Here is a 14,553-nt window from a genome sequence, read left to right on the forward strand (position 1 = left end):
TAGAAGATTTCTTTTTAAATTGTAATTAATTATGCAGCAGCCCTATAATGAAGACATTGGTAAATTCACACTTTTCGATACAATGTAAATAGTGTTTAAGTTTTTTTTAAAAAAGTCATAAAATCTGTGTGTTAATATTTTCTCAGCTTTAGTCTATTTTCTTACCTTGTGTATAGAAACAATCAAGAAAAACACAATCCCTGTAGGTTATTTTGTATAAAATACATACGTTGCACTGAAAGAGACAGGCTTGGGTGATTGTACTTATTTGTAGCAGTCGTCACAGACTGTTCAATATATTCAATATACAGCAGTTTGCATTTTACATTAAATACAATGCTGATAAAACTCTGTTATTAAGGGTCTGATTCTGTCACAGATTCAGTGACTTTCTGGGACCTCCACAACTTCCGCAGTGGCAGAGCTGGCACAGCTGTCAGCACCAGAGCAGCAGCCCCAGGGCTGAAACAGCCGGAGGTGGGAGAGTTAGGTCAGCCCTTGCTGCAGGAGCAGCAGCCAGTCCCAGGTCCACCAGAGTAGCAGACAATGGCTAGCCCCATAACCTGTCCTTGACTTCTACTAAAAATACCCATTCAGATTCTTAATCTTATCTCTTATGAAGCAGGAGTGAATTTTGCAGTTACAAATTGGTTGCTTATTAAAATTTTGAAATCTGAAGATTTTGTTTATTATTAATCTCTTAAGACACTGTGCTTTCCAAGATCCTTTTCTGCATAAAATGTAACATTTTTTAAATGTTGTATTTTGTTTTTGCTTTAGGAGGGAAAACAAGCTTCCCTGGCAGCTGACTTTTCTATCACACAATTTAAACACATAGGCAGGCTGCTGATGGTTCATGGTCGAAATAGTTACAAAAGATCAGCAGCACTTGGTCAATTTGTCATGCACCGGGGCCTTATTATTTCAACTATGCAGGTATTTAAACTTTTATGTTTCTATAATGCCCACAAAATGTCATTACCCTTAAAAATATTTATTGTGAAAGTTTTAAAATTAATCATTTAATTTGATTTATTGTAGTGCACTGCACTGCATGCAGAGGGATAGTTTAAAAAAAAAAGGTAATTGGCTATTACATAGTTTTAAAATATGTGTTCTTTTTTTCAAGGCTGTATTTTCTTCAGTCTTCTATTTTGCTTCTATCCCTTTGTACCAGGGATTCCTAATGGTAGGGTAAGTTGAAATCAATAGTTACAATACCAGGTAACATTTATTTCCGAATAATATTTTTTGAAGAAAATATTGGTTTCTGACCCATTCCTCGTGTATTTGTGGTTGATGAACTAACAGGTGCTGGTATGAGCAAAACAGCATCCATGTAGCAGAGGATCACAAAGCAACCCAACCTCCTTTACCACTCCTCAGTGCTGAACCTCTCAAAAGCAGCTCAAGATACCAAACTCCCATTGGCATGGCCTTGTAGAAATAAAGCTAATCCTCTAAGGAAAAAAAATCCCAAATACTGAGGTGTATTGGTAAAAGGCAAAAAGTTAAGCTGATGTACATTTCAGCATCAAAGCCCGTGGTCCAAATGCCTGCATTATGGCAACTGCAAAAACAGTGAGCTGCACATAACAGAGCATATCCAGCTTAGTGAAGCAGTTCGATTTTAACTGAACATAACACATTTTATTCATGAGTATGGACCTTTATCCATTATCAGTTCCCAGTTCCACCACTTTTCCATCCTGAAATGTCTTTCCTTTCTGAGGCTGGAATGTATGTACTCTATTCTGCTTCACATGTTGGAAATAGCCATAGTTGCAAGTATAGGTGGGGTGAAAACACTGTGCCTTGTTAACAGCCCAGCATGATTGTCTTACAATATTTTTTACTTATGGAGCATCTGAAGACTTCAAAACTCTTCATGGGTATTAAGGAATTTTGGCCCTGGCTTTGAATCTGCATAACAATCAAGAAGAATGAGAATATAGTTTCGGATGGAAGAGATCATGTGCTCAAGTCACAGCTCAGAGTCAAGCATGACTGGATCCTGTGCAGTTGTAAGGCAGGACTCCTCAAAGTGTTCCTGAAACAAGTCCTTTTAAGTCACATATGACATTATGATGATGCCTGTATATTTAATTACTAATCTAGGTGTTTTTCAAACGGAGTGCTCTCATAAATTAGAAAACTCTTTCTCCATTTGTCTGTTGACATCAGTGGCACTTAGAGGCCCCAATCAAGTCAGGGTCCTAGGCACTGCATAGACATATAGTAAAAGTCCTCAAAATATTTACAAATAGTCTAGAAAACCATATTTTAAAAAAAAATCATTTGTGATCCTAAGGTCCACTCATCCTAAAACAGCATGTGTTTATCAAAAATCCAGCCTACTGGTTGGGCAGTTGAGATCCTCATGGACATGACAACACTTGTTTCCAAATTCTATATTTCCATATTTGTTCGTTGCATTACAAAGATGCTAAGAATAATAGATGCAACAGTGGATTTGTTGTCTTGTCTTTCTCCTTTTAAAGACCTGGTTTCAAAAGTAGATTATTGACTTTGGTGACAGGAAATAAGTTATTTGGTTGGTTTATCTAAATTTTTGTTAATGTAGCCATGTTCTACAATTTTGCACAATTGGCAGCTCTCCGAAGAAGCCCAGGACCATGTAAATTAGTATTGTTAAACTTACATGGGTAAGTTGCCCAGAGCTGACCACTACAATATTCACTCAACCAGATTTACTCAAACTTGAAAAATCACAGTAAAAGGATTATTTGATGTTAATAGATTGCTTATAAAGAGTACAACTGAATGATTTTTACATACAGACTATTTATATGCTTTTTCTAAGGTATGCAACCATATACACTATGTTTCCAGTCTTCTCTTTAGTGTTGGATCAGGATGTGAAGCCAGAAATGGCATTGCTATATCCAGAACTTTATAAGGACCTCACCAAGGTATGAATATACAAAGTGTTCAGATATACATTATATTCATTTTGACTCTAGTATGCCCAAAAATAATTTCAGGTTATTATACTCACTCTGTGGAGATGTTCCAGGTAAGACAAACTCATAACTAGGTCATATGATTTCCAGGTGTTCTTTTTTGTTGTTGTTATTAATTAGGTGAAATAACATAATAAATATAATTTATGGGTGGTTTTCTAAGTTTAAAATTGTTTTAATTTTAGAAATACAATTTTAAGGAGAAGTTAGGCTTTTTTTGATAATTTAAGGTAGAACTGGATAATCTCTTTTGCTACAGCAAACAGTATGACAGCCAGGTATTTTTAAAGATCTATAGTGATCTGTTCTTTCAGTATTATCTCCATTAACTTATTCTTTATTCATAACCCAACTTCTGTTTGTGTATAGTTTTCATACCCTGCTTCATTTAGTGTGCAGTTGTGCATCATAATTATTCGCAACTGTTCTGGTAAACAAGACCCATTCCAAATATCTCAGGCACAAAAGAGCTCTTAAAACTAAATGACTTTTAATAACACTTATCAAATGTACTGAACTAGCTATACTCTCAGTGGTTTCATCTGGTGAGAAGCCTTACTGCTTTGTTACACAAAACTTTAATATAATATTTAAAAAGGGTAAACCTGGTTGCTGAAATAAGATCCTGCTAAGCCTGCTATTTGAGCTGTTGTACAGGCCATCCGTGTTTAATAATAGTTTCAGGACTTCTCTTCCTTAGGCCAAAGGAGATCATCATGGCAACTCCCAAAGAATCATAATCTCCTTGCAGATTAAACACAACCCGGATCAATCTCTAGCTAGGTCCTTAAGATGTTGTGACTGGATAGTCAGTTTGTCCATCACTGGCAATCTTACTGTGCCTCCAAAGCTTTTGGCAACCACCAAAATTTATGGTGGTGATGGCTGGCCACCTAGTGGCATTCATTGGCACAAACATTTGGATGTGTATTTCGTGTTGGCTATGAAATCATTTGGATAATAGTGTTCAGTGCATTCTTGCACATACTCTGATTGTTTTGTCTGTTTGCCTCATTTGGTATGAGTATCCAAGGCAACTTACCAGGATAAGGAGTATACTTTTTACTATCTGTCCTAAGCTGTATCAGGCCAGAGTAACGTTTTTAGTCTCAGTCTAGATCAGGGGTCAGCAACCTGTGGCACGCGAGCCAGTTTTTACTTACACAAGGCCGCTGGCCCCACTCAGCCCACTGCCTGCCTGAGTGAACGGAACCCCAGGCCGGTAGTGGGCTGAGTGGGGCCGGCGGCCGGAACCCCAGACCGGCTGCAGGCTGAGCCGCTCAGCCAGCTGCTGGTCTGGGGTTCCGGCCGCCGGCCCCTTGCCAGCCGGGGTTCCAGCCGCCGGTCCTGCTCAGCCTGTTGCTGGCCTGGGATACCAGCCACCAGCCCCGCTCACCTTGCTGCTGGTCTGGGGTTCCAGGGTCCTGGCCACTGGCCCTGCTCAGCCCGCTGCCAGTCTGGGGTTCCGTTGAGGGGCCCCTGTAAATGTAAAATTTATTACTGGCATGTGAAACCTTAAATTAGTGAAGACTTGGCATGCCACTTCTCAAAGGTTGCTGACCCCTGGTCTAGATCAACAGAATGGGTTAATCCATCACTGTCTTTGGCCAGGCTGTTTTGAAATCCATTTCTTTGCTGAGTGCAGATTCACATCTGTGCTGGTTTGATCAGCTCTTTCATGGGCAGAAACAGATGTTTTCTTATGCCTGCTTATATTTTCATTGCTCGCACTTTCTTCAAAGCCCTAATGAATTTCATAAATCCATTCATAGGATGCATGAAACACATGCATATATACATGCAAACAAAATTATGTGTTCTTTGATTTATACATGTGTAAGCCAATTAATTTTGATTGGGACCATGATTTGTTTACTGCCACAGGAAGACAAAAATTATTGGGTAAGGAAATAATCTACAGAAACTTTTAAAGTAGTAAGCCCTCAGTGTTTTAATGAGTAAAAATGGGCACTGTATCTTAGCAAATGGCTATCTGACATTTAAAGGAATATACAATGTTGTAGCCCTGTCAGCGCCAGAATGTTAGAGACAAAGTGCGTGAGGTAATATCTTTAATTGATTGGACCAGCTTCTGTTGGTGGGAGAGACAAGCTCTCGAGCAACATAGAGCTCTACTTCAGGACTGGGAAAGGTTCTCAGACCTGAAGAAGAGAAGTCTGTGTTGCTGGAAAGCTTGTCTCTCCCACCAACAGAAGTTGGTCCATTAAAAGATATTACCTCACCCATATTGTCTGTTTAAAGGGAGGGTTAGCGTATACTAGACTAGATTAACTATGGTCTTGTTTGGTATCTCTGAGATTTAGGATTGCAGTTCCCCCATGTATATATCAGAATTGACAGATATAAATCCTCCCAAAAAATTTAAAAGCAAACCAAGTAACAATTTTAGTATAACTATAGCCTTTCTAAAAGAACCAATAACAGTTAAATGTAAAATGCAGGTTTGCTATTTATATTCTACAATAGTTTCCCCAGTTTTGGCCAAAATTATGAGTTTTCAACACAAATTTGAAACTAATCCTGGAAATACATATCCAACAAAAACTTTGCGGCCCATGTCACATGTAAAATTTTCTCTGCGTAGTTGTAAAATTAACATTTGCCTTTGAAAGAGTAACTCTGATGAACATCTAGCTACTCTGAAAATCTACAAATCAAGTAGATTTTTCTACTGTACTTAACTAACCTGTCTTACTTGTTTCCTCTAGGGAAGATCTTTGTCATTTAAAACCTTCCTCATCTGGGTTTTAATCAGTATTTACCAAGGTAGGAGAGATCCCTAATTTTATTAGACTAAAGATTTTTTTGTCTACTATTAACAATGTTTTTTCAGCTCCAGGTTAAATTCCCAAAGCTTAAAATTTCATCCACAGTTATATATATTGCTTTCTGTTTATCTCATAAATCGATATTCTAGCAGTGTGCCAGACCTATTCAGGATGCAGTGTGGATTGGTATTTTTATTGATGTATGTTGCCTAAAAACTGACCTGTTTTTAATTAAATGCTAATCCAAAAAAATTTTAACAAGTGCTTATCATATTGCATACACTCCACAGTAGTTTTCTTTCGTTGAATGACAGAAGTACTGTTTAAGAAATCTGAATTATGTAATCAGTTAAGAGTAATTAACCTCATTTGTCTACTGCTACAAATAAATGAGAGATTGTTGAAAATGTAATGAATGGTTGGTCAGATGCATTACACTGAAATGTGTTTAATGTTCTAATAGTCATATTTTAATTTTTGACCATATTTTTTTATTTTGTTTTACACACAGAATGTAAAATAAAAGTTAGTGTTGTTCTTATATAAGAAATTAACAGAGAAAGTTTTCACGATAACTGATACATTTTCAACATGCATTTGTAAAGATGAATGACCCAAAATACAGTTACAGATTGACTATGTAACATGTTGTGTTCCTTTTCTAGGTGGCATTCTGATGTATGGAGCCCTTCTCCTTTTTGAATCTGAGTTTGTACATGTTGTTGCAATTTCTTTTACTGCCCTAATCTTGACTGAACTCTTGATGGTTGCACTGACCATACGAACGTGGCACTGGTTAATGGTGGTGGCTGAATTCTTCAGTCTTGGCTGCTATGTGGCCTCTCTTGCATTTCTCAATGAATATTTTGGTGAGTAGCAGTAGAAAATCTTTGCCTGCAAAAGTATACTTTTTAACATGCAGTTCTTTGTAATCTTTTTCCCTTTTTAGCTGCATGTTACTCATGTAAGTATGAGTAATATTATACTTTGTGAAACAGCTTCAGGCAGTAGAATATGACTTTAACTTGTATGTAAAGACATTTTTCATGATGAACTCTAAAATGCTTTATCATTTGTTTCTCTTTAGGATTTGTAACAGATTTTCATATAGTTTATGTGAAAAATTTTTATTCAAGACGCATAAGCTTTTTTCACTGTGCTTCGTTTCAGTGACAAATTCAAACTGCTTTTCATCTTGAATCAGCTTTGAGTAGTTATTAGTCATACAGTGCTGAAATTAGGTGTAATATAATGAAAAAACATTCTAAAGAACCAGTTTTCAAAACGTTCAGGGTAGATCTACACTGCAACAAAAGACCCCTAGCTTGCTTAAGTCAGCTGACTCGGACTCATGGGGCTTAGGCTGCAGGGCTATAAAATTACAGAGTAGAGGTTTGGGTTTGGACTAGAGCCCAGACCCAAATGTCTACACTGCAATTTTATAGCCCCACAGCCTGAGCCAGCTGATCTAAGCTCTAAGGCTTGATCCCATGGGTTTTTTATTGCAGTATGGTCATACCCTAAGTGCAGGTCTACACTTAAAAAGCTGCAGTGGCGCAGCTGCACCACTGTAGCACTTTAGTGAAGATGCTACTACGCTGATGAGAGAGCTTCTCCCATTGGCATAGTTAATCGGTGAATACTATGTCAAGGGGAGAAGCCCTCCTGTTGACATAGTGCTGTTTATACTGGGGGTGAGGTCAGTATAACTACATCGCTTGGGGGTAGGTGGATTTTTCACTCCCCAGAGCGACATAGTTATACCGATGTATGTTTGTAGTGTAGACCAGGCCTCTTAATTTCAATCTGTTGTAATGGGCATTGCTGTTGCCTAGATTACAGCAACACTTAATATGCTAGGCACTTTCCAAACCTGAGAGTCCCTCCCCTAAAGCCTTTGTAATCAAATAGCCACTAATGACTAAGACAATATAAATTATATCATTTGAGACCTAAACCAGATATGAAGGTCAGACTAGTATAATAAGGAGGCATTTTGTCCATGTGTGTGGCAGGTTATCAGGTTCTAGGACTTTGCCTAGAGCTGAAGGTTTATTCTGTTGGTTCCTGGAAGAAGCCAGTCCAAATGAGTCTCATTAGATCCAATCCAAGAGCATAAAAGGGTTTGTGTATCACTAGATTAGAAGGAATTAGTGTGAAACAGGAGACTTTGTAGGAAAATCCTTAATTGCCCATTTCAGAGGAAACTCACACTAAGATTTATTTTTCTTAAATTCAATTAAAATATGCCATACCTTGTCTCATGGTCCTTTGTCCATCTAGTACTCCTCAGGGAATTTTGTGCCAAAAAACAATTTCTGCGCACAATATTTTAAAATTCTGCATATGGGCCAGTCCAGATGCATGGGGGTTTGGCAGATGGGGAGCAGCTCCCTGTACCCCAGTGCCCCATCCTCCATGGCTGAGGAGCGATGGGAGTTGGAAGCTTGGTGGATGCAGAGCTTCCGGCACCCGAAGAAGGTTTCTGAGGGTGTATCTTCCCCGGACCCAGCCACTCCTTGCAAGGGGAAGAGCAAGTCCCTTCCTGCCCAGCCCAGCCAGAACTAGCAGGTGAGCCTAGGGTAGGAGCCAGAAGCTGTGGCATCCCCAGCCCCTGCCACCTCCTCTCTGCAGTATTTACATCTCCCCCAGCTGCTCCAGGCACCCGAAATGACATGCCTGCACTGCCTGGAAGGGGCGCGTGACTATTCTAGCGGCTTCTCTTTGGTTTCTTGTCAGAAAGTCATTTTTCTGCGGGGAAGCAAAGAAATCTGCGAGGACAGGAATTCAAAGAGTAATCTAGGAAAATGCCCAGTAGAATCCTCCTGCTATATAAGGCATGCTTTGATGTGAAAATGCATACTCATTTTTGAAGTACCGTTTTCTAAAATACAACTGTGTGTCGGGTGTGCTCAGTTTACAGGACAAAGGGGGCTAAAGGGTGGGAAAAATTGAATTGCAAATCCTGCAGACCTCGCCTAGGATCTGAGAGTCAGTCTTTTCCTTCTTACTGTGATTTAAAACAAAAAAGATTTTGCAGGTCAAATTATTCACTCGGTTACACCTGTATAATTTGGTTAGCCTTCAGTGTGATTTCACAGGTGTAATCGACAGGAATTTTGAATAGAATCTGACTCCTCCTCTCTTAACTACATTGGCTCTGAAGTTCTAACAGAAGTAAATATCACTAAAAGCTTCCTTCCTCATGCAAGTCAGTCGATATCTGTCTATCCTAAGGTTTTCTGTAGCTAAAAGTGAGTACTCATAGGAAACAGATCTATTTAGTAAGAAGCTGCCAGTTTTTACACTTTCACTTTTCAAAGTAAAATCTTGCTTTAAATATTAACTAGTTGATTCTGGGTCTTATAGAACTATGTTCTTTCTTTCTGTCTCTCAAATCCCCACACATTATCCTCTAGATATTGTGCAAATATTGTAGCAATGATACTTTCTACCAATATCCTTTGAAAAAGCTCCACCTCCTGCTATTGGGTACTCCTGTTACTTCCTAGATGTCAGAAGAGGTGCATTTTAATTATGCCACCATGAACCTATTGAGTTTGACATGTCTACTATGCATCCTTCTGGATCTTGCTGGGCTTTCACTTTGTGGACAGAGACTTTAAATGAGAGGTAGGTGAGTTGGCAACTGAAGATCCACAGAAGGACTGCACGTGGCAAGGGGCCAGTGAGAATAGACACACATTTGGAACTTTTGGTCAAATGGCCATAACTTTATTCAGCACCAAGAAAGCATTTATTTCTGTCGCAGTTCAGGGAAACTGCACCTGTATTCCCCTTCTATGATCCCTTGAGGGCACCCACTCTAGCCTCTTGTCTCTTCAGCCATCACCTCTCTTGGCTATAGACCCATGTGTCTTTCTCTCCTGTCCAGGATTTTTCCAGACTGCGCAATTCCCTGCATATAGTCAGTCAGAAAATGAAGTTTTTGGATAACACATTCAGATAAGCCATGTCCCACTCTATTTTTATATGAATAAGAACTTTTAACTAAATTAATAAAGGGTTTTTTAATATATTTCTTTTGAATGAGCATGTTTAATTCCTAAAAGTAATAAAAATCACAAATTTGACGACATATGAACATTGGAAAGATAAAAGCTAAAAATATTTTACTCTATCCTGCTGTTCTAACTTAGGCAAGTTACTCATTGCTGATGAGAGTAGAATTGGGCTTATTATGCACATCTCTGCAACATACAGTATACAGACTTGTAGGGTATTTAGGCAGACTTGACACTAAATCCTGTATATTTTGCGAGGGGCATAGTTTGACTAATAATAGTTAGACTTATCAGAGCATTAACATTTCTCATGCTGCATCTTTCTGAAGTGAATTTGAACTCAGTTTTAAACTTGTAAACTTCATTTGACTGTTGATGTAATAACTTATACTTTTGAGTCTCTTCAAGTGATATAACTTGGAGGGAACTGTCTGGCTACTTGTGTTTTTAAATAATTTTAAAATACACTAAACTTTTCAAAATTCCGTATTGTTTCAGCTGTATCACATAGTGTGATATTATTCAAATTATTCTGATTAACACCACTTATATCTTCCCGATTTCTCTTACCTATTTAATTTTGTATAGCTCATCTTTTCTAATTTCCTTGTTTTTCGATAAATCTATCCCTTTCTTATTTCCTTTCTATGTAACAGGTATAGGCAGAGTGTCTTTTGGAGCTTTCTTAGGTAGGTAGAGTTACAATTTCCTCAAAGATAAAAAATACAATAGAGAAACAAAGCCAAACTCACTTTAAAAAGACATTGCTGTTTCTAGTGTTCATGGATAAATAAACTATGACTTATTTTATAAGCCCATTATAAATTATATGCAAGTTAACTATCTGTTTTCCAAGATACGTGGCTTTGTGGCCTTTGCATGTGATTAGAATATAATCTGAATTTTACAAATATGACTAGGATTTCTCTAGCAGTTTCAAAATGTCCCAGAAGACTAGAAGTGAGATGTCTAGCATTGCTGAATGAATAGGACTAAAGTAAACCCTATCTCTTCCAATAATTGAGGCACAAGGGTAGGGGACCAAAGTAATTTTATTCTCCTGACTTGATCTTCATTTCTACAACCATCATCTCTGCTGATGACACACAGAAAATATGCCTCAGCTTGCTGCTATTTATACAAATGCTGTGTTTTCTCCTGTGAATATTCTTTCTGTTTTTTTGGCTAATTTTCACGTCTTTAGTGTAAGGAATGTTGGGTCTAACTGTCTAGTTCATAGAACATGAATTGAAAAAATGGAGGGGGGGTTCAAAATATGTTTTAATATTAAAATTTCTGTGTGAATTTGGATTATATCTTGGGGAGGACATTGTAAGAAGAAGAGAAACCACACGAACATGAAAAAATTATCCTAACCCTTAAATGGATTAGTTTGATTTTTTTCCTAATGTGAATTTGTTCTAAACCCAAGCAAAACTGATGGAAATGTAAAGTAGGAATCAATAGCAAAACTTTTCTGTACCAGAGAAGCAGGACATGCAAGAGTCTACCACTTTGTACATTGCAGGTATTTTGATTCTTAGTTGAGAGCCTCACCCTCACTCCAGCCACTTTATTCTGAGTAAAAGTACTGGAGAGGCATAAAGGGGCTCTAAAACCCCTGTATATGGCCCAAATTGATTAGATAGCAATAACAAATAATAATGATAAAGGGGAACACTTAGAACTTACAATTGTATTCCTGATTTAGTCAGTGTTAATTATAGAACCGTCTTGGATAATAGCATATGAAAACAATTTATAACTATTTAATGTCTTTTTACCATGGAAGTCCAAGAATCTACAATACCACCTCTTATAACTTATTTTCTCTTTTTTATTTTTACAGATGTTGCCTTTATCATGACTGTGACCTTCCTGTGGAAAGTGTCAGCTATCACCGTTGTAAGCTGTCTTCCACTTTACATTCTCAAGTACTTGAAGCGTAAATTTTCTCCTCCAAGTTACTCCAAGCTTACCTCGTAAAAGCGACTGTATTCCTACAGTTTTTTCACCCGTGCCACTCTGAGAATTTATTTAAGGTCACAAACTGTGCTTCAAATGACAATATATTTGGGTTGGGCTAAAAAAAGAAAAACAAAAAAAAAGGAATAATCAGAGCACAAAAAGGAGCAGGGAACATGTGAGAGGTAACAGAGAGAACTACACTTTATTGATAATATCATCAAAAGTAAAATAAACTTGATTTTCTTCATATTGATTTTTTTTTACTTTTTTTCAATTGCTACAAGTAGAAAATAAACTGAATTTACCTTTGAATTGACAATGCTTCTGAATGATTTGATCGCTACTCTAAAGGATTTTTTTCCAACTGCACTGTTCTCCTGCAAGTTGAACTGAAAACTTATTTAATAGTAAATAATTTCCTAAAAGATTCAAATTATTTCCTTGTTGCTCCTCTATAGGAGTATTCATTCCCACTTACATACAGTATAAAAAACCTAGATAATGTAAATGCCATTGTCCGTATTTGCTGCTATATATTACTCATCCTCAAACATTGATAATATGCACTATTTGAATGATGTACGGATGTCTGCATAGCACAGTATTACTTTAGGAGCTGTGGTCCTCTTTTCTTGTATTCTCCATTCCTAGCATCAGTAAATATTAACAGATATGTGAATTCTGTTACATTGACAGCTGTTCTTTAAATGCACATGGAAGCTAAGTTGCACAAAATCTGTAAAAAATTTCTGTATATAATTCCATTGCACCTACTGATTTGTACAGAACATCAGACATTGCTGTTCAGTAAATATGTTTTAAAAGTTCCTATCCAGTTTGTATATATAAAATTCCAAATACATTGTGTCAAGGTACATTTCTATATATCAAAAGTCCAGTAAACATTGCATTAGCTAATATGTTTAAATTGCCTTGTACTCTGTTTACGTAAGTTACTCAGGTAAAAAGAAAGAAGATTAACAATTTAATGTTACAGTAGGAAAATCCATCATCTTCCAGCAGGCATCTTTTATTTTTTTTATGAACCAGATTGTTGGATACAAAGCTTGTAAAAAACAGAGACGCAGATCCTCAACTGCTGTAAATTAAAATAGTCCCATCAACTTCAGCAGAGCTGTGGCACTTTACATCAGCTGAGGGTCTGCCCCAGAAAGTGATATTCTCTAAGACGATACAGTCTGAGGGGTCTAAATTTTATGTACTGTATTGGGATACTGCATATGTTATTTTTATTTCCCGTTGTGCATAAGTTTGCCTTTTCAAGAAATATGTGTAACAGATTATTTGGCATAGTTTTTCATCCACTGAAGGAAAAATCATAGTTAATCCATGCTTCTCTGTTAATGAGATTTATTTGTACATTTTTTAAAATACCTTATATTGATCTCATTTTATCATAGATGTTTTATGTTTGACTATATGTCTTTCCAACATAAATCCTTTAGTGTCTGATAATATGCCCCTTAAGTCATAATTATTATATTGTATGAGTGAAACTTTTGAGATGATGAATAACCTAACCATTTCCAGAAAATGAGACTGTTGCAGAGCTATTTGGACTGCACTTCACTCTATTTGGTTTATTTTTTGAGAGTGGTGTTTTTTTTTTTCATAACAGCTATTTGCTTTTTATTTTTTAAATTTGCATTCTTTATTATAAAAGCAATAAAGCCTGATTTCTACCAAATATTATTGATATATGTATTAAACTTTGTAGCAGTGTTTCTTTTAAGTTCATAAGCATTAGAGTCATCAAAATAGTTTGCTGTGCCCTTATGAAAAATCATTTCTGTATATCTCCACAAGATGTCACTGTTTTTGTACTAGCAGAAACATTTTCTCATTTTATGTTGAGATTGCCAAACTATTCTGTTAGTTTAGTTTAAATGGTCATATTTAAGTTAGTTAAATATGGCCTTATTTTGTTGCTGATTTGCTTTAATTTCACCTTTCCTCCAGTAAAGCATCAGATTATTTTGGACCATTGGGTGCATATAAACAATTTGAATTAATCAACAAATTATTAGCAAAAAGTAGTCTGCCATATACAATCATTGTTAAACTATAATGATGACTTTTATTGTGAGCAGTCACATAAAGGAAAATTGAATAGATAAGCAAAAGCTTATACATGGTTGGTCATCTTGTTTCTCTCTGTTATATATAATATCTGCACGCACACCTTTGATGTGGGGTAGAAAACTAAATAAAATCCTAAATCTAACTGGTTACATGCAAGGAATAGTATTACCTTAATGTAACTATGTATGAGAGCTAAATTATATACATGTGCATTTAAATGTATTGTGTATATATTCAAAAACTTGAATGTTAAAACTGTGAGGTTAGTATGATAGTAGCTATAGAGAGAGATCATACATGCAGACAAAGCATTTCTTATAGATAAGTTTACTAGACCAAATGCAGACAAACTGAAATGCATTATATGGAAGGTGAAAGCTTTGATCATTTCACAGTGTTCTCTGAAAGGCTGTCCAACACAAGGAATTCATTAGGTACAAAATTGTTTCACTCCAGAGTAAGGGTTTACAAATGCTATTTATTTTTTAAATCATGCACTGGTTACAGGAGAAAACACTAACCATCAAACACTTAAGGCACAGCCTAATTTCCTTTCCAGTGTGGTGGATATTTTCATGCATATCAAATTGCCCTCTCTAAGTCAGAACTTCGTTACCCTAACTTAACCTCAGTTTCCTTGGGGCTGTTCTACTCTGAGGTCCACATCAAAAGAAGAAAAGGTAT

The 14,553-nt window shown here is 36.7% G+C and overlaps 1 protein-coding gene across 8 annotated transcripts in view; it reads left to right on the forward strand.

Moving 5' to 3' along the window:
- Positions 1–13,474, forward strand: part of ATP9B (ATPase phospholipid transporting 9B (putative)) — a 290,806-nt gene extending 277,332 nt beyond the window's left edge. For 5 of the 8 annotated variants that reach the window (XM_038389752.2, XM_043508236.1, XM_043508237.1 and 2 more), the window contains 6 exons: positions 781–936; positions 1,130–1,194; positions 2,825–2,933; positions 5,714–5,771; positions 6,439–6,642; positions 11,648–13,474. In XM_038389752.2, coding sequence (XP_038245680.1) covers positions 781–936; positions 1,130–1,194; positions 2,825–2,933; positions 5,714–5,771; positions 6,439–6,642; positions 11,648–11,784 — 729 coding nt within the window. In that variant the 3' untranslated portion in view covers positions 11,785–13,474. Of the gene's footprint in view, positions 1–780; positions 937–1,129; positions 1,195–2,824; positions 2,934–5,713; positions 5,772–6,438; positions 6,643–10,454; positions 11,615–11,647 lie in introns of those variants that run through there. The other 3 variants (XM_043508239.1, XM_043508240.1, XM_043508242.1) reach the window with 2 other exon arrangements.
- Positions 13,475–14,553: the final 1,079 nt, after the last annotated feature.

Source organism: Dermochelys coriacea, chromosome 2 (genome assembly GCF_009764565.3).
Source record: "Dermochelys coriacea isolate rDerCor1 chromosome 2, rDerCor1.pri.v4, whole genome shotgun sequence".
Lineage (NCBI taxonomy): Eukaryota > Metazoa > Chordata > Testudines > Dermochelyidae > Dermochelys > Dermochelys coriacea.